General features: G+C 45.8%; 1 protein-coding gene across 1 annotated transcript in view; it reads right to left on the bottom strand.

Annotated features, from left to right (window-relative positions):
- Positions 1-14,106, bottom strand: part of LOC141127999 (galectin-9-like) — a 51,872-nt gene extending 37,766 nt beyond the window's left edge. The window contains exon 1 of the mRNA XM_073615010.1: positions 13,952-14,106. Coding sequence (XP_073471111.1) covers positions 13,952-13,978 — 27 coding nt within the window. The 5' untranslated portion in view covers positions 13,979-14,106. The remainder of the gene's footprint in view (positions 1-13,951) is intronic.
- Between the last annotated feature and the right edge of the window lie 13,121 nt (positions 14,107-27,227).

The following is a 27,227-nucleotide window of genomic DNA, read 5'->3' as shown; positions in this document are numbered from 1 at the left end:
TGAGGGCACTCAACAGGAGGGAGGGGCCAGTAAGAGGGGGATCCGGGCTGCTCTGTGCAAATCCACTGCAACAGAGCAGATAAGTTTAACATGTTGCTTATTTTTATAGAAAAAAAATGAGACTTTACAATCACTTTAAGTCTCCTAGGTTTAGACATTCACAGTACCAGCTGACTTTCTACGTTTTTATTTAAAACATTAATATGTACGCTGGTATTGATCCAAAGCAGTCCATTAAAGTAATTTACAGACATCAAAAGAGTTGACTAATATATGTGGAAGACTTATTAGACATTCTAGATGTGGAAACATCCAATGTTTCTTCTAGCAGACATCCTTTTCGTTACAACATTCCACCACAACCTCTGAGCAGTTGGGAACCTCTTGTTTCTTTCTATAGCTCAAAATTGTGGCTTTGGTAGCAACACACATTTGTACAATAATGCCCCGTACACACGGTCGGATTTTCCGTCGGAAAATGTTAGATGGGAGCTTTTTGTCAGAAATTCCGACCGTGTATAGGCTCCATCTGACATTTTCCATCGGAATTTCTGTCAAACAAAAAATTGAGATCTGGATCTCAAATTTTCCGACAACAAAATCCGTTGTTGGAAATTCCAATCGTGTGTATATAATTCTGACGCACAAAGTTCCACGCATGCTCGGAATCAAGCAGAAGAGCCGCACTGGCTATTGAACTTCATTTTTCTTGGCCCGTCGTACGGGTTGTGTGACAGTGTGTATGCAAGACAAGTTTGAGCCAACATCCGTCAGAAAAAAAACATGGATTTTGCTGTCGGAATGTGCGATCGTGTGTACGGGGCATTAGTGTTCTATACATGCCTAAGTATCGTTAATACCTACATTTAGTATAGCCAGTTCCAACTGTTTTATAATTGCATGAGATGAGGCCAAATATTCTGCTTGGCTCACAGACCTCTGACAAAGTATATAAATGAGAGAGTCCACTTGCACACACATTTTGTAAATGAGGGAGGACTGTTCTGGGAAAAAGCTTAGAGAAGTATGCACAGAGTTACTAATCTCAAAGTCATTTCTTGGTTGACTTTCTTGTCAGGGCACCCAATCTATTTGTTTTCTCATTAAAGTGATTGGAAAGGTTTTATTATTTTTTTTTAAATAACCAACATGTTATATTTATCTGCTCTGTGTAATGATTTTGCACACATCAGCCCCGATCCTCTTCTTTTTGGGTCCCTCGCTGGCGGTTCTTGCTCCTTCTCCCTGCCGAGTGCCCCCAATCGCAAGCCTTTTCCTACGGGGGCACTCGAGCAGGCTCACTCCCGAGCTACGCTCCTGTGAATGGACATTGTCTTGGCTTGGCCAACCCCCCCACCGCTCTCCCCTCATTGGCTCACTGGCTGTAATTGACAGCAGCGGGAGCCAATGGCTCCCTCTGCTGTTTGAGTCAATGAGGAGAGAGACTCCCTCTGGATCCAGATAGGGCTCAAGTAAGTGTAAGGGGGCTGGGGGGAGCTCAGAAGGTTTTTCATCTTAATCCATAGAATGTATTAAGGATAAAAAAAACTACTTTAAGCCCTGGTTCAAATCGCATGTCAAATTGCATGTCAAATCAGCGGCAATCGCACCGTCCTAATCGGTATGACGCTGCATTTGCGGCGCTGCACCGATTTCAAAAAGTAGTTTCTGTACTACTTTTTGTGATTTCGGGCTGCGATTTACATTGACATCTGTGCAGAAACCTGCACAGATGTCTCTGAAATTGCGGCCGAAATCGGGACTGACATGCGGGAGTGAAATCGTGAATCGAGTTCAGCTGAACTGGCACGGCTTCATTCCCACAGCTTAGTGTGAACTTAGGCTTAGAACCACTTTAATGTAGCCAATGTTAGTTAAACACATAATACACTACTTGTTGCTTTGACCCAGTTGTAACCATAAAACTTAATCAACAGTCACAAAATTCAAAGCTAGCCACATTTCCATCCCAAATTACAAAAAACACGTGTCAAAGCCCTACTCTGTTGGAAATCAAAAGATATAAGATTGTAGCCTAGCCTAAACATTCTGCCAGGTTTTTACTACTATAAAACCATCCAATTCATCCAGCACCACACCCATATGTCCAATGTTGGGATGTGCAATGTAATGTACAGAGCAGCCCTGAAAATCCTCTTCTTGGGTCCCCCGCTGGCGCTCTGGGCTCCTTCTCTTCTGTGTGTGCAAGCCTCTTGCTATGGGAACAGATGCGCAGGCTCGCTCCCAAGCAGGGCTCTCTGTGTCCATAGACATACACAGTGTGGCTCAGCCCCACTCCCTGCTCACTGGATTTGATTGACAATGTAAACGAGGCAGATCGCCGTTCTGACAGGAGACGACACAGAGATCTTCTGTTCCTGCTAAGCAGGAACACGGATCTCTGTGTTCACCCAGTCAGTCCATCCCCCACACAGTTTGCAAGCACCCCCTAGGGACACACTTAACCTTTTGATCGCCCCTGGTGTTAACCACTTCATTACCGGCGTATAGTCAAATGACGTCCACAGATGGGATCTCCCATTCCGGGTGTACGTCATATGACGGCCTGGGCTTCCCGGCTGTCTAGGGGGCGTGCGCGCCCGCCGCGTTGCTCGGGACCCGGTGCGTGTGCCCGGCGGCCACGATGTCGCGATGTAAACACACAGATCCACGTCCTGTCAGTTGAGAGGAGACCGATCTGTGTTCCCAGTACAGAGGAACACCGATCGGTCTCCTCCCCTTGTGCGTCCCCTCCCCCTACAGTTATAATCACTCCCCTAGGAAACATTTAACCCCTCGTCTCCCCCTAGTGGTTAACCCCTTCCCTGCCTGTCACATTTATACAGTAATCAATGCAATTTTATAGCATTGATCGCTGTATAAATGTGAATGGTGCCAAAAATGTGTCAAAAGTGTCTGATGTGTCCGCCATAATGTCGCAGTCACGAAAAAAAATCGCGATCGCTGCTATTACTAGTAAAAAAAATAAATAAATACATTTTAAAAAAAAATGCCATAAATCTATCCCGTATTTTGTAGACGTTATAACTTTTGCGCAAACCAATCAATATACGCTTATTGCGATTTTTTTTACCAAAAATATGTAGAAGAATACGTATCGGCCGAAACTGTGGAAAACATTTGTTTTTTTTTTTTAAATTGGGATATTTATTATAGCAAAAAGTAAAAAATATTGTGTTTTTTTTTTAAATTGTCGCTCTTCTTTTGTTTATAGCGCAAAAAATAAAAACCGCAGAGGTGATCAAATACCACCAAAAGAAAGCTCTATTTGTGGGGGAAAAAGGGCGTCAATTTTGTTTGGGTACAACGTCGCACGACTGCGCAATTGTCGTTTAAAATGCGACAGCGCTGAAAACTAAAAATTGGTCTGGGAAGGAAGGGGGTGAAAATGCCCTGTATTGAACCGGTTAAACACTTCCCTGCCAGTGTCATTAGTACAGTAACAGTGCATATTTTTAGCACTGTTCACTGTAATAATGTCACTGGTTCCAAAAAAAGTGTCAAAAGTTATGGTTAGTTATCTAGTTTGTCCGCCGCAATGTCGCAGTTCTGCTAAAAATCACTGATCGCCGCCATTACTAGTAAAAAAATAAAAATGCCATAAATATATCCCATAGTTTGTAGACGCTATAACTTTTGCGCAAACCAATCAACATATTGGGCTTATTGGGATTTTTTTTACCAAAAATATGTAGCATAGCGCATGCCTATGGTTAGAAGTGTCCCCTGGCTGTACTGTACTGGAATTGACATCACTTCCGGTTTCATTGTTTGCATGTGAGATCGAGGCACGGATTTGCCTCAGTCTCACTGCAGTCTCTCTATCCCCCGCCAGCGAATGTGTTCCCGGTTGTGCTGCTACTGCAGCCATCAGCTTGTGGTTAAAGGTTCGCTCTTTGGATGTATGTAGTATGTCCAAAGAGCTGAACTGGTTAAAGTACTGATGTCTGTTTATCCTAGTATTATGATTTTCAGTTGGCTTTAAAGTCCCATTCTGTGTGAGTATTTCCTTTGGTACAATAAATGTTAAGGGATCATTTCAGAGGTATTTTTTAGTCTGAGGGCTTGTTTATACCCACCTGCATGTTAAAATAAGATATTTTAGCATGCAGGCTGATATCCAATATGCACAGGCTGTGCTGTTACAACGTAAGGTATTGCTTATTGCTTACCATTTTTTTTTTTTAACTTCATTGAAATGTTAAAATGACTGTTAAGAGCCGGTTCACATGGGGGCGACTTGTCAGGCGACCTAGCCGCCTGACAAGTCGCCTCCCGTTCTGTACAATGGAACCGTTCTAATCGGAGCGACGCAAGTCGCTCCGACTTAGCAGAAAGGTTCCTGTACTACTTTGGGGGCGACTTGCATAGACTTCTATACAGAAGTCGTCTTGCAAGTCGCCGCGGCAGTCGTGTGCAGGTCGCTTCGGTGAGGTGATCTGCAAGTCGTGTCGCTTCTAATGTGAACCGGCGCTAAAGGAGAAGTCCAGCCTGAGCTTGTTTGGCTGGGCTTCTCCTATGGATCACAGGAGTGCAATTAATTTTGCACTCCTGTGACCCGTTTTCAGCAGAGAGCGGACTTCAGCCCAGGCACCGCATCATCACGACAATAAAGTCTGGATCCACCAGGTGCCTGGACTGATGCCCATCTCAGCCTCTCAGCGAGCCGCTGGGACAGCCGCTCCCCGCCCCTCCACAGCTCAGCGCTCCAGTGAGCGAGGAGGGAGAAGAGCGGAGAGCTGCTGATTGACAGGCTACAGCTCTCTGCTCAGGGAGCTGAGAACCGAGCCATGTTCTCAGTGCAGAGGCCACCTAGGCAAGTATAAAGCTGCAAAAAAAAAACAAAAACATACTTCTCTTTTAAAGGAGTTGTAAAGGCAGAAGGTTTTTCATCTTAATGCATTCTTCCCAGCAACCCATAATTACTTACCTGAGCCCCATCTCTCTCCAGTTATGTCCACGAGTGTAGTAGCTGTCTGGTACTCTCCTCCTGATTGGCTAGGACATGGCAGCAGTGCCATTTTTTTTAAAAACAAGACTTTAAAATCACTGTAAAAGAAAAGTAAGCCAAACCTATTTTGGCTATATTTCTCTTCTGGGTCACAACAGTGCATTTAGTTCTGCATTCCTGTGACCCAGAATCAACCGATAGCAGGCTAAATACAGCTGGCAGCCGATGTCACAGAGCCACTCACTCCTGCCCTTCCCCTGCCCTGTGAGCATTGATGTGGCAGAGCATAGAAGGAAGATCCAGGAAGATCGAGAAGTGATCAGCGGTCATGTGATTGCTCAGTTCTCAGGCTTAGAGCCAGCAGGGGACAGCTGCAGTATTAAAGCGATGCTACAGCACAGAGGCGAGTATGTATGTTTGTTTTTCCTGTCGCATCATGGCAGCATACACTTTGGGTTGTGACTCCGCCCCTCACAACCTGATAGGACCACATAGCTATAAGTTGTAAAGATGGCCCCCGCCCCAGTATTCTCTTATTTTTCCTCACCTGAAGGACTGAAGATGTCAGAAGCACCCCCTTACCGAATTCGCCCCAGCCAGGTTCTAGCCTCTCCTGGGTGGAAGTCCTTACCTGTACAGCCTCTAAATGAGCTAGATGGAAGGAACCCCACTCTGGTGATCTCAGGGGTATGTTGCGGCTCCAGTATAAGCCTTAAATAGGCTTAGTTGTGTGCAGCGGTCTCCATTACACTTTTCATTCCTTCTGTGTGTGCGGTGCACACTCTCAGGGCGGCCTGGTCGGTTCGCCAGGTTCCAAGATGGCGCCGAGCGGGGCGCGCTGCTACTGAGCATGTGCGGGCGGGTCGTGACCTTGGCGGCCATGGTGGTTCTTTTGAAAGCCTCAATCTGTCATAATATGATGCCTCTGGTTCCTGAAGACACCCTGACTGCTTTATCAGCTCTGTTTTTCCTTCTGGCGTTCCCCCTTGGGGTAAGTGGTTTCTCCTTTCTTCTGGTACCTGTGTTTGGCTGACTGCATGTTTATACCTGCCTATATCTCTGCCAGGTCTATCTGGTACCTGTGTTTGGCTGAGTGCATGTTTATACCTGCCTATATCTCTGCCAGGTCTATCACAGTTTCCTTTCCATGGAGACCGCTGCCCCAGCAGATCACCATCAGCCCAATAGGTAAGGGGGGGGGGATTTCCATGGTAAGTAGTGAAGATTGAAAAAGAGAGCAGGATCGTAGTAATGCTGCCTAATTGGTCAGCCCTAGCAGGTCATCAAGGTCGTCAAAATCAAGACGAAGAGAGACCTCTCGCAGGAGAAGCCGCTCCAGCCATAGGCGAAGTCGCTCAGCCCACAGAGGAAGCCGTAGGAGGAGTCGTTCCTACTCCAGGCATAGGCGTTCCTATCACAGGAGATCCCCTGCACGTAGACGTCAGTCTCCTGCACATCCCTCCCGGCCGGCAGGGAATGCTTGCTGGGTATGCAGGGCCACAGCCCTACCAGACAGATTAGCCTGCCGCAAATGCATGGATGAAGCCACCAGAGAGAAAGAACTGGTCACTGTAGAGCCTACCGGAGTCCCTGCTATGCATATCTCAACTCCAGACGTGGAGGTTACAGCCCTAAGCACCTCCCCATTCCATCCCAGTACATCTAGGGAACAAGAATTCCCGTCAGATGAGGAAGAACTGGAGGCGGCAGCAGGCTTTGATTTTTCGCTCATAGGCCCCTTTGTGAAATCGGTCAAGGAAGCGATTAACTGGGAAGAACCTGAAGAGGTACAACAGAAACAAAGGAAGTATTTTCCAAATCTCAAGAAAGTACCTGAAGCCTTTCCATTCATAGAGGAACTAGATGAGCTTATTAAAGATGAATGGCAGAATCCAGAGAAGAAAGTTAGTCTCTCTAACAGGCTTACCAAGTTGTATCCTCTAAAAGAACCCAGGGTATCTCCCCTGGTTTCCCCTCCAGTGGTGGATGCCTCTTTGATGCGCCTAGCCAGGCATGTGACGCTTCCCATTGAGGACGCAGTGACGTTCAGGGATGTCCTGGACAGAAAGGTGGATACGGACCTTAAAAGGGCTTACGTTTCGCAGGGGGTGCCTGCAGACCAGCAGTGGCACTGGCCGCCGTCGGGAAAGCTATTTTCGGGTGGTCTGCAAACACCGTGAAACTCGTGGCTGAAGGCGCAGATCAAGCCCAGATCGTTAAAGCCCTACAGGAACTCAGTCTCGCAGGAGACTTTGTGGCGGAAGCCTCGGTGGATACCATTAGGTCCGCTTCGAGATCTATGTTAGCCACGGCAATGGCCAGGAGGGCGTTGTGGCTTAAATCCTGGTCAGCCGACCCGGCCTCAAAGTCCAACTGGTGCAGGATTCCATATGATGGAATTAACCTCTTTGGCGCAAAGCTGGATACAGCAATATCCAAAGTGACAGGTGGGAAGTCTGGTCTTATCCCTTCAGACAGAAGACCAAAACAGCAAAGAGCGCCTCCCTTCAAGCACAATCTCCCGGAAAGATACAGGGATGCAAAATCCTATAGGCCTGGGAAGGAGTACAGGAGAACTTGGAAGAACCCTCAGACGTCCTTCCTCAAGTTCCAAAAAACCAAGACCCCGGCCTCCAATGAACAAAAACCGTTTTAAAGGTACGCCCGCCCAACCAGCGGTAGTGGGTGCCAGGCTCACAAGTTTCAAGTTGGTTTGGGCGGAATTGATAAAAGATCCATGGACAGTATCCACCATCCGGTCGGGCACAGGTGGTCGTTCAAGAACCGCCCTCCAAGGGGTCACTTCTGCGCAACCAAACTTCCTCCTTCCAGAGAGAAAAGGCTGTCCTTGGTCCAGTATATCCAGGACCTGTTAAGGAAACAAGCAATATTGGAGGTCGCACCATCTCAAAGAGGTCAAGGTTTCTATTCCCCACTCTTCCTGGTAAGGAAAAAGTCAGGGGACTTTCGTCCCGTCCTGGACCTAAAGAAACTCAACCGGTCAATTCGGGTAGAAACATTCAGGATGGAGAGCCTTCAATCAATTCTCCAGGTGATAAATCGGGGAGACTGGATGCTCTCAATCGATCTTCGAGACGCATACTTACATATCCCGATTCACGCAGAGTTCCAGAGATTCCTCCGATTTACGATAAACAGCTGGCACTTCTAATTCCGAAGTCTTCCGTTTGGAATTTCCACCGCACCCAGGACGTTCACAAAAGTCCTATTGCCCGTGATAGCCCACTTGAGAGAGAGGGGATTAAGGGTCCACCATTACCTGAACGACATCCTGCTTCTCTCGGACAACAAGGAATCTCTCATCCAGCATCGGGGAATCCTGGTCTCCACCTTACAGTCTCTAGGGTGGCTGATAAACTGGGAGAAAAGCAATATCTATCCCACTCAGAGAATGGTCTTTTTAGGGGCCGAGCTGGACACGAGAGAGAACACGGTGGAGCTTCCAGAGGAGAAGATTCCTCCCCTGATTCAGAAGGTGAAGAAGGCTATCTCGGCCAAGAGGCTACCAGCCAGAACATGCCTCAGTATCCTGGGCTCTTTGGCATCCACCATTCCGATGGTTCAGTGGGCGCAGTGGAACTCGAGGCCTTTCCAGATTTCCTTCCTGCGCCAGTGGAACGGGATTTCAATGTCCCAGTCGATTCACATCCCTCAGGACGTGAAGCAATCATTGCTGTGGTGGACTCGGCCTCGCAACTTAAGAAGGTGCAAGAACATTATCACCCCTCACCAGGAGACGGTGACCTCAGATGCCAGTCTGCAGGGGTGGGGAGCTCACCATCAGCACTTTGCGGCTCAAGGCCGCTGGCCATTCAGGGCACAGGACACAGTGTCAAATGTGTTAGAAATGAGAGCAGCACTCCAGGCGCTCCTGTCCTTCAGCTCCCTCTTGAGAGGAAGACATGTTCTTCTGAGAATGGACAACAAGGTTGCGGTTGCCTATGTCAACAGGCAGGGGGGCACCAGAAGTAGGTCCATGATGCAGGAGGTCCGTCCTGTCCTAGAGTGGGCACAAGTGAACCTGTTAAGCCTAAGGGCAATCTATGTTTCGGGAGTCCAGAATGTGCTGGCCGACTCGCTGAGCAGGAATTTCACCTCCAACCACGAGTGGTCTCTGAACCCACAGGCCTACGCCCTCATCTCCCGGACTTGGGGTTTACCAGAGATAGACCTGGCGGCAACCCCAGAGAATGCGAAATGCCGGAGATTCCTATCAAGAATACCATTCCCTTCGGCGGAGGGGACGGATTGTCTCCTGCACCCCTGGAACTTCCAGCTGGGATACATCTTCCCTCCAACTCCTCTCATAGCAAGGTTTCTCCTGAGACTCAAGGAGTCATCGGCACTGGTGGTGGCAGTGATTCCCTTCTGGCCGAGGAGGCCATGGTTTACCACTCTGATGCAGCTGAATACGGCAGATCCCCTGCCCCTTCCGTTGTCGTCAGACCTACTCTCCCAAGGTCATCTTCTTCACCCGAACCCGGAGAAGCTACATTTGATGGCTTGGAGACTGAAAGGGCTAGGTACCTAGAGCAAGGCTGTTCCCAGAGGGTAGCGGATACCCTTCTCCAGGCCAGGAGGCCTATCACGAATAATACTTACAGGCGAGTCTGAGAGAAGTTTACCGCCTTCGCTCAACAGCAAGGTTGGAACCCATCCTCACCATCGGTGTCACAGGTCCTGGAGTTTCTTCAGTTAGGACTAGAGAAGGGCCTTAGGTCAAGTACCTTAAAGGTCCAAGTCTCGGCCCTGTCCGCCTTGACAGGAGTCAGATGGGCACAAGATCCCCTTGTGGTTCAGTTCCAAAGGGCCTGTCTAAAGCTGAGGCCGCCTAGGAAACCTTCCTTTCCCTCCAGTCTGGGACCTCTCAGTCGTACTGGAAGCTTTATCTAAGGAGCCGTTTTTTCCTAATGAGAACATATCCTTATGGGATCTGACACTGAAAGTCTCATTCCTGATAGCCATAACATCGGCTAAGAGGGTGTCAGAGATGCAAGCCTTAATGGCCAGTGATCCATATGTGATTGTATTGCCAGACAGGTTAGTCTTGAAACCTTCGGACCGGTTCATCCCCAAGGTATCCTCGTCCTTTCACTTCAACCAGGAGATTAACCTTCCGGCCCTCAGTACGGAACAAGGCGACCCTCACCCTCTGGACGTCAAGGGTAATGTCCTGCAGTATCTTTCAGCTACCAGATCCATCAGGAAGACCGAAAGTCTCCTAATCATTCCACATGGATTCAAGAGAGGTCAAGCGGCATCCTCACGCACAATTGTGTCATGGCTGGTGAAGACCATCAAAAAGGCCTACTCACTAAGCAATCATCAAGTACCTGAGGGCTTAAGGGCACACTCCACTAGGGCAGTGGCAACCTCCTGGGCAGCATATTGTCGAGTCTCGGCGGAGACAATTTGCAGAGCGGCCACCTGGTCTTCCAGGAGCACCTTTTATGTCCCATTACAAGGTGGATTCCGCCTGCTTATCCACGGTGGATTTCGGAAGATCCGTTATCCAGGCCAATTCTTCTGTTCTTTGTTAATAAACTTAGTTTGAATTCCCACCCAGTCTTTGCGAGTTACTCCCCAAAGTGTATGCTGCGACAGGAAAACGGAAAATTGTATACTCACCTTTCCGTAATTTTCCTTTCCTGTCGTATCTTCATGGCAGCATACAATCTCCCACCCGTCTGAGGTGATATATACGGAGCATACTGGGGCGGGGGCCATCTTTACAACTTATAGCTATGTGGTCCTATCAGGTTGTGAGGGGCGGAGTCACAACCCAAAGTGTATGCTGCCATGAAGATACGACAGGAAAGGAAAATTACGGAAAGGTGAGTATACAATTTTCCGTTTTTTAGTACTCTACTTAATTCACTTCGATGAACTGTAGCTGAGTTGCAGTATGGTGCGAGGAGAGCGGTAACTTCAGGTGAGCTCTGTTGCAAAAATCTCCCTGTCCCAATGTCTGAATTTCTGGCACCTAAAATAACACACAATTTCTGTATGTCTCCCTGTTAAAAGAATTAAAGTGGTTGTAAACCAAAAAAAAAAAAATGATCCTGATCCTTTACAGCAGGATACACAGCATAGTGTTTGTGCTGTGTCATTTGCCCCTCTCTAAGCTGTAAAAAACCTGGTTGATCCTGACAGTTCCTGTGCCCCCCTGTTTGTGCTGACCATGGAGGGTACCAATATGCTTAGCACAACACACAGGGTCCCATGACATTTTGTGTACTTTCAGTTCTTATTGGAACTAAAGGGATTTGTTTTTCTGCTACTAAAAGCAGCCCATTTTTTTCTTTTTCCTTCCACCTGTGGAAAATTGCTTGATTCCCCATCAACACAGTCGGTGCTGACAGAGGAATCCCTCCTGCTGCACTATTGTGTTCTGCCAGCAGGGAGCCTTCTCTGCCGGTAGAACACAATGGTCACTACTGGGAGCTATAGTCACCAGCAGTGATCGCATGAAAAAATCCAACAGGCTGGTTGTACTGTCCATTGATGGATCAACTTTAGTACAACCAGCCTGCCCATAGATGGATCGAATCTCAGCTGGTCCCTGATGAACCAGCTGAGATTTCATCCATCTACGGCCAGCTTAACTTTTCTAATACATTCACAACCTGGAATGCCAGATTTCATATTTTTCTACAACATACTGTTTACTATGATGTTCTGAGTGGGTACTAGGTTGTAATACACAATGTAACTGAACTACAAATATATTTTTATTGCCAGATGGTTTCATTTAGGGCATAGATAACATTCTTTTTGGATTTGATGGCCACTTGTACATGGGCACTTGAGCCTGTGTTTCTCCTTCCCAGAAAGCCTAGGTGCTGTGTACAGGTAGACATACAACTTCATTGGCAAGGCTTAGAGGAATGACATGTAAGTCATGTAACCAAAGCTGAATTTCTCTACACGGCACCATCATTTGTAAAGTACAGGGGCCCCTTGGCTGCACTACAAATTGAGCTCATTTGGCTGTACTTCTCCTATGGATCACAGGAGTGCTATTCGTTTTGCAGCTCTCTGCTCGGGGAGCTGTGAGAACCAAGTGATCGGTGATGTTCCATCGCTCGGTTCTCAGTGTAGAGGTGCTGGGGGACAGATGCAGCATCTACCTAGGTAAGTATAAATAGTAAAAAAAAAAAACAGAAACCCATACTTCTCTTTTAAGCTGGGTTCTTGTTTGCGCTTTCTCCAAAAAAATAAACAAAAATAAAACGGTCTGCGGTGGATAGATTCTCAGAGTGCGGGTAAGCAACTGCTGCCACGTTTTCACCAGGTGATCCTGTATTTTCAGGGGGACCAATGCACTGAAAATGCCATGTACATGTGATCAGACATTCCGACAACAAAATCCTGGATTTTTTTTATGACAGATGTTGGCTCAAACTTGTCTTGCATACACACGGTCACACAAATGTTGTTTGGAATTTCCGAATGTCAAGAACACTGTGACATACAACACGTACGACGAGCCGAGAAAAATGAAGTTCAGTAGCCAGTGCGGCTCTTCTGCTTGATTCTGAGCATGCGTGGGATTTTGTGCATCGGAATCGTGTACACACGTTCGGAATTTCCGACAACGGATTTTGTTGTCGGAAAATTTGAGAACCAGCTCTCAAACTTTTGTTGTCGGAAATTCCGACAAAAAATGTCCGATGGAGCATACACATGGTCGGAATTTCCGACAACAAGCTCCCATAGAAAAATTTGTTGTCGGAATGTCCGATCGTGTGTACGCGTCAAAACACGTTGTAGGGTGGCCCTATTGAGTTAAATAGGAGCGTTTGACAGGCACTGCCACTTGCAAATATCAACAGCCCTCCATGGCGGTAGGGTAGGCTTTAGGTGGGCAGATGGGCCCCTGTACAAGACTGCACACCGCTGCGACCTTGAATCCGACATTCCTGCGCCACTTCATCACGGCTTGCATACAACTTCAACAAGAAAAGTCAATGCACGTCGTTGAAGTCGCAACAAAAGTAGTGCAGGAACCTTTTTTCTAAGTCAGAACGACTTGAGTCGCACCGATTAGAAAGGTTCCATTGCAGTTAATTGGGGTGCGACTTTGAGCTCTCAAGTCGCGGCAGTGTGAACCGGGCCTTACAAAGGGGAACTTATGCTGGCCATACACTATATGAAAAATCAGCCGAAATTCGGTCATTTAGACAGTTCGTTCCTTTTTCGGCCAGTTAACGGGCACAAAATCGATAATCGCTGGGACGTTTTTGAGCCGAAAAAACGAAGGTCGAGTTTGGAAATTTTCTGACGAACGAACGATAAATTGAAAGGTTAATGTGTTTCCCGTCCGACCTGCCTGCACTAGGTATATGTAAAAAAAAAAAAACGAACAAAAAATGCATTCATTTATGTCCACTGAACGATTTATCGGTCATTACATAATGGCACCATCGTTTGCGCTCATGGCCGAATGTTCGTTTTTCGAAAATGTGTTTGGAAGATTTTTCGTATAGTGTATGGCCAGCATAACTCTTCAGGATAAATTCAACATCCAGAATATACACATTATGCAATTTTCTTGTTCAACTATGTAGTACAAGGGCCTTCCTGATTGCATACAATTTGAAAGTGTTTAAGTGTGACCTCATATTAGATGGTTTTGGTGAATCTAATATCAGGATAAATTCAACATACAGAATAGCAGGGAGGGGGGAAATTGTATAACGTAAATTGTATAAGCTTAAGACACAAAAGCAGAAACCCCCCAGCATATTTATAGGCCAGTGATAGTACATAGCATTGTAGTGGGAGCACAGCCCCATTCTACACAGCCCTGCCAACACTACACATCACATGACTGACCCCAACCTGGAGACACAGGCTCAGCTACACAATATATACAGGATGGATAGAACAGAAGACTTTAAAGCCCCTCCCTCCCAGAAAATAGTGGCCCCCGGGCCAGGCAAGGCCCGCACTTACTGGGTTGTAGATAGGTACGTGGGACATGATGGGAAGGCTGTGTGGAGAAGTAAAGTAGAGCAGCTCTGCAATGGACGAGGTCGAATTGGCCCGGAATAGCCGGGTTTAGCACTTTATAACGGTGTAATGAGGTGTCCCGCCCATAGGAAGAGAGCCCGTCCCTGAGACTTCCCCTCTATATACTGACAGGACCGCCGTGTATACTGTGAGGAGAATTATCACACAGCGCCGTGCTCACTACTGGTACATCTAATGTGAGGGGAATGCTGCTCACCTCACCCTCACTATACAACTCCACACAATACAGTGTAATCACCATACCCAAATACAACACATCACACACCTTCTATTACTGGACACACAAAACACTACTTTCAGTCATATGTCCCATTTCACAATATTTATCATTTTATTTCTGATATAATAAAGGCTTGCAAAGATTTGAAAATGTGACGTGTGTGAAGCAAGACACTACATAAACAAAGATAAAATGGTCATATGAATAGGACATATATGAATATTATAAATAACAAAAAAATAAAAAAAGTATATATATTATATACACAGTATGTACATATGTAAACATTTACAGTACTTGAGTGTTATTATTAAGAATGTGATATTAATATGGATATACAGTATGATTTACATATATAATTTTTATTCTTAATATATAATATTGTATATTAAATTTGTATATGTATTTATATACATATACATTTATATAAATATGCAAAAGTATTCACCCCCCTCCCCCCTTGGCATTTTTCGTGTTTTGTTGCCTCACAACCTGGAATTAACATGGATTGTTTGAGGATTTTCATCATCTAATTTACAGAACATGCCCACAACTTTGAAGATTTTTTTTTTTTTTATTGTGAAACAAACAACAAATAGGACAAAATAACAGAAAAAGTCAATGTGCATAACTATTCACCCCTCTAAAGTCAATACTTTGTAGAGTCACCTATTGCGGCTACCAGAGCTCCAAGTCGCTTTGGATAAGTCTCTATGAGCTTGCCACATCTTACCACTGGGATTTTTGCCCATTCCTCCTTTCAAGTTGGATGGTTTGCGCTTGTGAACAGCAATCTTTAAGTCTGACCACAGATTTTCTTTTGTATTGAGGTCTGGGCTTTGACTAGGCCATTCCAATACATTTACATGTTTCCCCTTAAACCACTCAAGTGTTGCTTTAGCAGTGTGTTTGGGGTCATTGTCCTGCTGGAAGGTGGACCTCCATCCTAGCCTCAAATCACACACAGAGTGGTACAGGTTTTGCTCAAGAATATCCCTGTATTTAGCACCATCCATCTTTCCCTCAACTCTGATCAGTTTCCCAGTCTCGACTGCTGAAAAACATCCCCACAGCATGATACTGCCACCACCATGTTTCACTGTGGGGATGGCGCTCTTTGGGTGATGTGATGTGTTGGGTTTGCGCCAGACATAGCGTTTTCTTTGATGGCCAAAAAGTTCAATTTTAGTCTCATCAGACCAGACCTTCACCAGACCTGCACCTTCCTCCATACATTTTGGGAGTCTCCCACATGCCTTTTCGCAAAAACTCAAAACGTGCCATTTTGTTTTTTGCTGAAAGTAATGGCTTTCTTCTGGCCACTCTGCCATAAAGCCCAACTCTGTGGAGCGTACGGCTTATTGTTGTCCTATGTACAGATACTCCAGCCACTGCGGTGAAACTCTGCATCTCCTCCAGGGTTACCTTAGGTCTCTGTGCTGCCTCTCTGATTAACCACTTGAGCCCCGGACCATTATGCTGCCTAAGGACCAGAGGTCTTTTTCCAATTTGGCACTGCGTCGCTTTAACTGCTAATTGCGCGGTTATGCAATGCTGTACCCAAACGAAATTTGCGTCCTTTTCTTCCCACAAATAGAGCTTTCTTTTGATGGTATTTGATCACTTCTGCAGTTTTTATTTTTTGCGCTATAAACGGAAAAAGACCGAAAATTTTGAAAAAAAATGATATTTTCTACTTTTTTGTTATAAAAAAAATCCAATAAACTCAATTTTAGTCATACATTTAGGCCAAAATGTATTCGGCCACATGTCTTTGGTAAAAAAAATGTCAATAAGCGTATATTTATTGGTTTGCGCAAAAGTTATAGCGTCTACAAACTAGGGTACATTTTCTGGAATTTACACAGCTTTTAGTTTATGACTGCCTATGTCATTTCTTGAGGTGCTAAAATGGCAGGGCAGTACAAAACCCCCCCAAATGACCCCATTTTGGAAAGTAGACACCCCAAGGAAATTGCTGATAGGCATGTTGAACCCATTGAATATTTATTTTTTTTGTCCCAAGTGATTGAATAATGACAAAAAAAAAAAAAAATATTTACAAAAAGTTGTCACTAAATGATATATTGCTCACACAGGCCATGGGCCTATGTGGAATTGCACCCCAAAATATATTCAGCTACTTCTCCTGAGTACGGGGATACCACATGTGTGGGACTTTTTGGGAGCCTAGCCGCGTATGGGACCCCGAAAACCAATCACCGCCTTCAGGATTTCTAAGGGTGTAACTTTTTGATTTCACTCTTCACTGCCTATCACAGTTTCGGAGGCCATGGAATGCCCAGGTGGCACAACCCCCCCCCAAATGACCCCATTTTGGAAAGTAGACACCCCAAGCTATTTGCTGAGAGGCATATTGAGTCCATGGAATATTTTATATTTTGACACAAGTTGCGGGAAAGTGACACTTTTTTTTTTTTTTTTTTTTTTTTTGCACAAAGTTGTCACTAAATGATATATTGCTCACACAGGCCATGGGCCTATGTGGAATTGCACCCCAAAATACATTTAGCTGCTTCTCCTGAGTATGGGGATACCACATGTGTGGGACTTTTTGGGAGCCTAGCCGCGTACGGGGCCCCGAAAACCAATCACCGCCTTCAGCGTTTTTAAGGGCGTGAATTTTTGATTTTACTCTTCACTGCCTAACACCGTTTCGGAGGCCATGGAATGCCCAGGTGGCACAAACCCCCCCCAAATGACCCCATTTTGGAAAGTAGACACCCCAAGCTATTTGCTGAGAGGCATGGTGAGTATTTTGCAGCTCTCATTTGTTTTTGAAAATGAAGAAAGACAAGAAAAAACTTTTTTTTTTTTTCTTTTTTCAAATTTCAAAACTTTGTGACAAAAAGTGAGGTCTGCAAAATACTCACTATACCTCTCAGCAAATAGCTTGGGGTGTCTACTTTCCAAAATGGGGTCATTTGGGGGGGTTTTGTGCCACCTGGGCATTCCATGGCCTCCGAAACTGTGATAGGCAGTGAAGAGTGAAATCAAAAATTCACGCCCCTTAGAAAGCCTGAAGGCGGTGCTTGGTTTTCGGGGTCCCGTACACGGCTAGGCTCCCAAAAAGTCTCACACATATGGTATCCCCGTACTCAGGAGAAGCAGCAGAATGTATTTTGGGGTGTAATTTCACATATTCCCATGGCATGTTTGAGCAATATATCATTTAGTGACAACTTTGTGCAAAAAAAAAAAAAAAAAAAAAAAAATTTGTCTCTTTCCCGCAACTTGTGTCGCAATATAAAATATTCCATGGACTCGACATGCCTCTCAGCAAATAGCTTGGGGTGTCTACTTTCCAAAATGGGGTCATTTGGGGGGGTTTTGAACTGTCCTGGCATTTTATGCACAACATTTAGAAGCTTATGTCACACATCACTCACTCTTCTAACCACTTGAAGACAAAGCCCTTTCTGACACTTATTTTTTACATGAAAAAGTTTTTTTTTTTTTGCAAGAAAATTACTTTGAACCCCCAAACATTATATATTTTTTTAAAGCAAATGCCCTACAGATTAAAATGGTGGGTGTTTCATTTTTTTTTTTCACACAGTATTTGCGCAGCGATTTTTCAAACGCATTTTTTGGGGAAAAAACACACTTTTTTAAATTTTAATGCACTAAAACACACTATATTGCCCAAATGTTTGATGAAATAAAAAAGATGATCTTAGACCGAGTACATGGATACCAAACATGACATGCTTTACAATTGCGCACAAACGTGCAGTGGCAACAAAATAAATACATTTTTAAAAGCCTTTAAAAGCCTTTACAGGTTACCACTTTAGATCTACAGAGGAGGTCTACTGCAAAAATTACTGCCCTCGATCTGACCTTCGCGGCGATACCTCACATGCATGGTGCAATTGCTGTTTACGTTTGACGACAGACCGCCGCTTGCGTTCGCCTTAGCGCAAGAGCAGGGGGCGACAGGGGTGCTTTTTTTTTTTTTTTTTTTTTCTTTATTATTTTTTTGCTTTTTTATCTTATTTTTAAACTGTTCCTTTCATTTTTTTTTTTTTTAAATCATTTTTATTGTTATCTCGGGGAATGTAAATATCCCCTATGATAGCAATAGGTAGTGACAGGTACTCTTTTTTGAAAAAATTGGGGTCTATTAGACCCTAGATCTCTCCTCTGCCCTCAAAGCATCTGACCACACCAAGATCGGTGTGATAAAATGCTTCCCCAATTTCCCAATGGCGCTATTTACATCCGGCGAAATCTAAGTCATAAAATGCTCGTAGCTTCCGGTTTCTTAGGCCATAGAGATGTTTGGAGCCACTCTTGTCTCTGATCAGCTCTATGGTCAGCTGGCTGAATCACCGGCTGCATTCTCAGGTTCCCTGTTGAGACAGGAGAGCCAGAGAAAAACACGGAAGACGGTGGGGGGGGGGGCATTCCCTCCCACGGGTTGTAAAGGCAGTCTAGAGGCTAATTAGCCGCTAGGATTGCTTTTACATGAAAGCCGACCGCTGGCTGAAAAGAATGATACCAAGATGATACCTAAACCTGCAGGCATCATTCTGGTATAACCACTCAAAGTTGTGAATGGCGTACCTGAAGACAAAAAAATGGTTAACAATAAAGCACAGTAAACAATAAAGTATAAATAATTACATACCTGAAAAACAAACATGATAAAACATAATAACAATAACAATAACAATAAAACACTGCAGAATAGAATACAGTAAAAAAAGAGCAGAACAATAGAGAGAGAGAATAGAGAGAGAGAACAATAAAACGACAACTATTTTTTTTTATTTTATATATATTTTTTTTTTTTTTACACTTTTTTTGTAACTAACTTTTATAACTGTAACCGGTTCCAGGTTCGGGTCTCTCAAAATGCGATGGCATCTTGGGAGACCCTGTGAAAGTGTGCCTAGTCTGTGCAATGCTGTACCCTACGCTAATACTCAACTAGTGTATGGTAGCGTTCAAAACATTCACCAATGCAAAGACCAGGATTGTCAGGACAGGAGGGACAATAATAGCGGGTGTCACGCCTATATCCGCGTTTGCTGCAGACACAACATCTTTTTGGGGGGGGTTCGTTGGGTAGGGGTACTCGGGAGCACATAAAAATGCCTCTCATGCAGCCGACTGCATTTCGTTGGGGGGATGTGAATGGGGGAAGTACGGGCGCTGCAGAAGTGGTGGGTTCCCAATTAGGATTGGCGAATGCAGCAGGAAGGGCACTATGGGCACGACGGGCCTGTGTTTGTCTTTTTGGTGGCAGCGGGACACTACTTGTGCTTGTCACCTCACCAGCTTGAACTGCACTTATGGGACTCGCCACGTCACCAAGTGTTACTGCAGTGCTGGTTTGACTACGACCGGGGTGTACTAGGCCGCTGGTGCTTGCCAGTTCAATAAAAAGCTTCCAAAAAAACTGTTAGCGATCGCAGGGATCAGGCCTGACTCTGCGAACGCTGCAGTTATGCGTTTAGTGTTTTGTAAGTGACAGTGATCGATCGATACTGCACTTGGGTGGGCTGGACTGGGCCGGGCGGAGGGGCAAAACGCAGGTGCTAGCAGGTATCTGGGTTGATCCCGCTAACACTGCGTTTTTGGGAACCCTAAACTGCTGGGGACGCTAGTATAGATCTGATCTGATCGGATCAGATATTGATCCGTTCAGATACTATACCACTAAAGGAGGCGTATGCTGCGTGCGTGGGTGTTAGTGGTACTGGCGCTAACCTGACGCTGCCTGGGGCCGGTGCTTGCTAGTTCACCAAAATGCTACCAAAAAAACTGTTAGCGATCGCAGGGATCAGGCCTGACTCTGCGAACGCTGCAGTTATGCGTTTAGTGCCTTGTAAGTGACAGTGATCGATCGATACTGCACTTGGGTGGGCTGGGCTGGGCCGGGCGGAGGGGCACAACGCAGGTGCTAGCAGGTATCTGGGCTGATCCCGCTAACACTGCGTTTTTGGGAACCCTAAACTGCTGGGGACGCTAGTATAGATCTGATCGGATCAGATATTGATCCGATCAGATACTATACCACTAAGGGAGGTGTACGGTGCGTGCGTGGGTGTTAGCGGTACTGGCGCTAACCTGACGCTGCCTGGTGCTTGCTTGCCAGTTCACCAAAATGCTACCAAAAAAACTGTTAGCGATCGCAGGGATCAGGCCTGACTCTGTGAACGCTGCAGTTATGCGTTTAGTGTTTTGTAAGTGACAGTGATCGATCGATACTGCACTTGGGTGGGCTGGGCGGAGGGGCAAAACGCAGGTGCTAGCGGGTATCTGGGCTGATCCCGCTAACACTGTGTTTTTGGGAACCCTAAACTGCTGGGGACGCTAGTATAGATCTGATCAGATCAGATATTGATCCGATCAGATACTATACCACTAAGGGAGGCGCATGCTGCGTGCGTGGGTGTTAGCGGTACTGGCGCTAATCTGACGCTGCCTGGGGCGACGCATATCACCGCCGGGCGATCAGGGGGCTAAATCTTTATTCGGTAATAAACGGCGGGTGCCCTGACACTATAAAAAATAAACGAACTAACCTGCGTCACCCGTAACACTTATACGGTGATTAGTGGTGAAAGGGTTAACTAGGGGGCAATCAAGGGGTTAAAACATTTATTAGGTAGTATATGGGGGTCCCTGTCACTATAAAACGCTGACGGCGAACCTAAATATTTACCTCACTAACTAGCGTCACCAGCGACACTAATACAGCGATCAGAAAAATGATCGCTTAGCAACACTGGTGACAGGGGGTGATCAAGGGGTTAAAACTTTATTAGGGGGGGTTAGGGGGGTACCCTAGACCTAAAGGGGGGTAATACTCACTGTCCCAACACTGTAACTGTCACAAACTGACACTATGCAGTAATCAGAAAAAAAAAAAAAAAAAAAAAAAAAAAACCTGCTGGTGTCAGTTTGTGACAGGGGGGGGGGGGTGATTGGGGGGGGATCGGGGGGCGATCGGGGGGGGGATCGGGGTGTTTTGTATGCCTGGCATGTTCTACTGTGTGTGTAGTGTGTTGTGCACTCACATTGATGTCTTCTCCCCTCGGCGCTGGAACGGAAAATACCGAGCCGAGGAGAGATGACATCATTTCCTTTGCTGCTGTTTAGCATACAGCAGCAAAGGAGTGTTCCCATTGGCCGGCGGCGATCGCGAGGGGGGGGCCACGAACGGATGGCCTCCCCCTCATCTCGGATCGCCGGGGAACAGAACGGGACCGCTTCGGGCACCGGGGGGGGGTCCGATCGGACCCCCCACCCGCGAGAGGCAAATCACGTACATGTACGTGATTTTGCCTGCCCGTGCCGCCTTGCCGACGTAAATCGGCGTTAGGCGGTCCTTAAGTGGTTAATGCCCTCCTTGCCCGGTCCATGAGTTTTGGTGTGTGGCCGTCTCTTGGCGGGTTTGCTGTTGTGCCATGTTCTTTCCATTTGGTTATGATAGATTTGATGGTGCTCCTAGGGATCATCAAAGATTTGGAATTTTTTTTATAACCTAACCCTGACTTGTACTTCTCAATAACATTGTCCCTTACTTGTTTGGAGAATTCCTTGGTCTTCATGGCAATGTTTGGTTAGTGGTGCTTCTTGGGCCTTTCAAAAAGGTGTGTATATGTAATGACAGATCATATGACACTTAGATTGCACACAGGTGGACATCATTTCACTAATTATGCGACTTCTGAAGGTAATTGGTTGCACCAGAGCTTTTTATGGGCTTCATAACAAAGGGGGTGAATATATACGCACATGCCAATTATCAGTTTTTTATTTCTGGAAAATAGTTTTATGTATATATTTTTCTAATTTTACTTCACCAACTTAGACTATTGTGTTCTGATCCATCACATATAATTCTGATTAAAAAAACATTGAACTAAAGGCTGTAATGTAACAAAATAGGTAAAAAAAAACAAGGGGGTGAATACTTTTGCAAGGCACTGTATGTCTCTACCAGCTTTGCACATCTAGAGAGTGAAATTATTGCCCATTTTTCTATTGCAAAACAGCTCAAGCTCTGTCAGATTGGATGGAGAGCGCCTGTAAACAGCAATTTTTTAAGTCTTGCCACAGATTCTCAATTGGATTTAGGTCTGGACTTTGACTGGGCCATTCTAACACATGAATATGCTTTGATCTAAGCCATTCCATTGTAGCTCTGGCTGTATGGTTAGGGTCGTCCTGCTGAAAGGTGAACCTCCACCCCAGTCTCAGGTCTTTTTGTCTTCAGATTTACCAAAACCATGTAGTGCAAGGGCCTGCCTGATTGCATACAATTAGAAACTCTTAAAGTGGTTGTAAACCCTTACAGACCACTTTTTGCTACAGGTAAACCAGAAATAAGGCTTACCTGTAGCTACCCAGGATATCTCCTAAACCTGCACGGTTTAGGAGATATCCCCTGTATTTGCATGTGCCGACATCATCACGCATTGACACAAACTGAAGCAATGGCACGTATGTGCCGTGCTTCAGTAAGGCCCCTTTCACACTGGGGCGGTGGGGGCGTCGGCGGTAAAACAGCGCTATTTTTAGCGCTGTTTTACCGTCGTTTTTGCGGCTGTATTCGGCCGCTAGCAGTGCGGTTTTAACCCCCGCTGGCGGCCGAAAAAGGGTTAAATTCGCTCGTACAGCGCGGCTATAGCCGCGGTATTACCGCGGTATAGCCGCGCTGTCCCATTGATTTCAATGGGCAGGAGCGGTTTAGGAGCGGTGAATACACCGCACCTTCACCGCTCCAAAGAAGCGGTTGGCAGGACTTTTTTTACCGTCCTGCCAGCGCACCGCTTCAGTGTGAAAGCCCTCGGGCTTTCACACTGAACAAACAGCGGAGGCTGTTTAGGGGCGGTTTGCAGGCGGTATTTTTAGCGCAATACCGCCTGCAAACCGCCCCAGTGTGAAAGGGGCCTTAGTGTGCCATTATGCACGCAGGAGTGACGTCATCGTGGCTCCGGCCAATCCCAGCGCCGGAGCCGCGATACCTGGAAGTAACCCCCCCGGGAGTGATGTCGCCGGCCGATGCTGTGTACGGGCAGCACAGCGAGGGCTTCGACCTCAGGTATTACATAATGAGCTAGTATGTTATGCATACTAGCTCATTATGCCTTTGTCTAGCAGGTGTTTTTTTTTTTTCAAAGTGGGTTTACAACCAGTTTAAGGTTTGACCTCATATTATATGGTTTTGGTAAATCTGAGGACAAAAATCTGCAGAAAATCTAATAGTGTGTATGAGGCTTAAGATTGCCCTTTATTTAGCTCCATCCATCTTCCCATCAACTCTGACCAGCCTCCCTGACCCTGCTGAAGAAAAGCATCCCCATAACATGATGCTGCCACCACGTTTCATGGTGGGGATGGAGTGTTCAGGATGATGTGCAGTGTTAATTTTCTGCCACACATAGGGTTTTGCTTTTAGACCAAAAAGTTAAATTTTGGTATTATCTGACCAGAGCACATTTTTCCACGTTTGCTGTGCCCCCCACATGGCTTCTGGCAAACTGCAAACGGGACTTCTTATGGCTGTCTTTCAACAATGGCTTTCTTCTTGCCACTCTTCCATAAAGGCCAGATTTGTGGAGAGCATGACTAATAATTGTCCTGTGGACAGATTCTCCTACCTGAGCTGTGGATCTCTGCAGATCCTCCAGATTTACCATGGGCCTCTTGGCTGCTTCTCTGAATAATGCTCTCCTTGCCCGGCCTGTCAGTTTCAGGAGTCTTCAAACTACGGCCCTCCAGTTGTTCAGGAACTACAATTCCCATCATGCCTAGTCATGTCTGTGAATGTCAGCGTTTTACAATACCTCATGGGATGTGTAGTTCCGCAACAGCTGGAGGGCCGTAGTTTGAAGATTCCTGGTTTAGGTGGACGGCCAGGTCTTGGTAGGTTTGCAGCTGTGCCACACTCTTTTCATTTTCGGATGATGGATTGAACAGTGCTCCGTGAGATGTTCAAAGCTTGGGATATTTTTTTTATAACCCAACCCTGCTTTAAACTTCTCCACAACTTTATCCCTGACCTGTCTGGTGTGTTCCTTGGCCTTCATTATGCTGTTTGTTCACTAAGGTTCTCTAACGAACCTCTGAGGGCTTTACAGAACAGCTGTATTTATACTGAGATTAAATTACACACAGATGGATTTATTTATCTATTTACTAATTAGGTGACTTCTGAAGGAAATTGGTTGCACTAGATTTTAGCTAGGGGTATCAGAGTAAAAGGGGCTGAATACAAATGCACGCCACACTTTTCAGATATTTATTTGTAAAAACAAAAATTGAAAACCATTTATTATTTTTCTTCCACTTCACAATTATGTGCCACTTTGTGTTGGTCTATCACATAAAATCCCAATAAAATACATTTACGTTTTTGGTTGTAACATGACAAAATGTGGAAAATTTGAAGGAATATGAATACTTTTTCAAGGCATTGTATATAGACATACATACTATATTGTCAAAAGTATTGGGACTAGGGTTGCCATATCATCCCTTTAATCCAGGACACATTAAATTACACAGGTTCTGAGACTGATTTAATGCAGATAAGGCATCAAGTGAGTTTACCTACCACCTTAATCAGCCACAGAACCTGTGTAATTAATGTGTGTCCTGGATTAAAGGGATGATGTGGCAACCCTAATTGGGACATAAAGACATGGATGAGCGAGTTTGAGGTGGAGGAACTTGACTGGCCTGACCTTAACCCTATAGAACACCTTTGGGATGAGTTAGGGTGCAGACTGCAAGCCAGGCCTTCTCTACTAACATCAGTGCCTGACCTCACAAATGTGTTTCTGGAAGAATGGTCAAATATTTCCATAGACACACTCCTAAACCTTGTGGACAGCCTTTTCAGAAGAATTGAAGCTGTTAATAGTTTTGAATGGTGGGCCAATTCAATATTGAACCCTACGGACTAAGACTTGGATGCCATTAAAGTTCATGTGCATGTAAAGGCAGGTGTCCCAATACTTTTGATAATATAGTGTTTAGGTAGCGGTATTTTCACCACTTGGTTACTAGCAATCTGCCAATCACCCTGCTGCCAGACCCCCATCTATCAGTTAAGACAGTGTTTCTCAACTCCAGTCCTCAAGGCGCCCCAACAGGTGATGTTTTCAGGATTTCCCTCAGATGAAACAGCTGTGGTCATTACTAAGGCATTGAAACTGATCAATTCACCTGTGCAAAATAATGGAAAACCTGAAAACATGACCTGTTGGGGCGCCTTGAGGACTGGAGTTGAGAAACACTGAGTTAAGACAATGAACAGTCATTTGCGTAGTTTTGTTATGTTTATTGCAGGATACAACTTGGGTGGGGTAAAGGACGATATCAGATGCCCATAGCATTTAGCACATAGTAAGACATTATTAAGTGGCCTTGGCCTTGCAAAAATAGATGCACACCTAGCACCCCCAGTCTCCTTCCTTTGAATAACTTCTCTGCAGACTGTTTCTCCTTCTTTTGTAGTACAAATCCTTACTGCAAAACTACTGAAATACTATTTAACTTCCATTGGGACAAGAACGAATCACTCTGAATAATTCTTTCTTGCAGACCATAATGGTATTGTCCCAGCGAATCAAGCAGCCAGAGGCCTACACAGCCTCTTCCCGATGGCTCAATGAATCAGACAGCCACACAGTCTTTTGGAAGCTATTACCAATGCACTTAACCAGACCAGAGATACTCAGTACCTCCCTCCGACGGCCTGACACATGGTAATAGGCAGACTACTGTTCCCAGCCAGTCATTTACTGTCAATGCTACATTCCCCGGCCACAGCATTCTGCTCTTCTCTTGATATCCTCTTTTCTTCTGTTTCTCTCTCACTGACCTTTCTCCAAAAGGATAGTTCTGTGTCCCCAGTCCCAGAATGCTGATCTACTCTCCTCCGCTTTGCTGCTACTTCTTCCGAACTGATCTTCTCCAGAATACAAGTCCCATGTTCCCCGGTCACAGCAACTTGACACCACTTCAGAACTGAAGATATTTACCTAGGACTCCCTCCTACTGGTTCCTCCATCCCTCCTCCGCGTTTGGCATATCCCTGCGTGGGGATGCCTGGAACAGCAACTCAATACTCCATTCTGTCTTTTCCTGCTTTCCAGAACTCCTCCCTGGCAGCATGTGACCCCAGCTTATATGGGAGGCCTGCCAACACCAAAGGGTACTTGGTCAGAGCTCCTCACATGAGCTGCCTGCCACCCAAACCTCAGGTCCAGCCCCTCTTCCAGAACAATCTGTCTGAAAGCAGAGGCGGCGCCCCTGAGTCAGAGCACAGGTGGCCACACCTCCCACTACACCAAGCACTCCCAGTCCCAAATCAAAACAACCAGGCCCAGCTTAAGGGCCCTTTCACACTAGGGCGGGCGTCGGCGGTAAAGCGGCGCTTTACCGTCGGTATGCGGCCGCTAGCGGGGTGGTTTTAACCCCCGCTAGCAGCCGAGAAATGGTTAAAAACCACCGCAAAGCGCCTCTGCAGAGGCGTTTTGCCGGTGGTATAGCCGTGCCGTCCCATTGATTTCAATGGGCAGGAGCGGTGAAGGGGCGGGATACACTCCGCTCCTTCACCGCTCCGAAGATGCTGCTAGCAGGACTTTTTTTCCCGTCCTGCCAGCGGATCGCTCCAGTGTGAAAGCCCTCGGGGCTTTCACACTGGAATGAAAGCAGAGGCACTTTCGGGTCGGTTTGCAGGCGCTATTGTTAGCGCAATAGCGCCTGCAAACCGCCCCAGTGTGAAAGGACCCTAAAGCACAGGCCTGGCTAAATTTACCTGTACTTGGACCCTGAGCTATAGGAAAATACCAGTCTAGCACCTACCTTCAGGTAGAGGGTGCTACATTTATATATGTTTGCATATAATATTATATACATATGTATAGAAATGTAGATTTATATAGCCACTGCTTTACAAACGTATATCAAGTTTTGCAAAGGCAATCG

The sequence above is a fragment of the Aquarana catesbeiana genome, linkage group LG02, assembly GCF_042186555.1.
Source record: "Aquarana catesbeiana isolate 2022-GZ linkage group LG02, ASM4218655v1, whole genome shotgun sequence".
Classification (NCBI taxonomy): Eukaryota; Metazoa; Chordata; class Amphibia; order Anura; family Ranidae; genus Aquarana; species Aquarana catesbeiana.
Note: the sequence above shows the minus strand (reverse complement) of the source record. Positions and strands in the feature narration are given on the sequence as shown.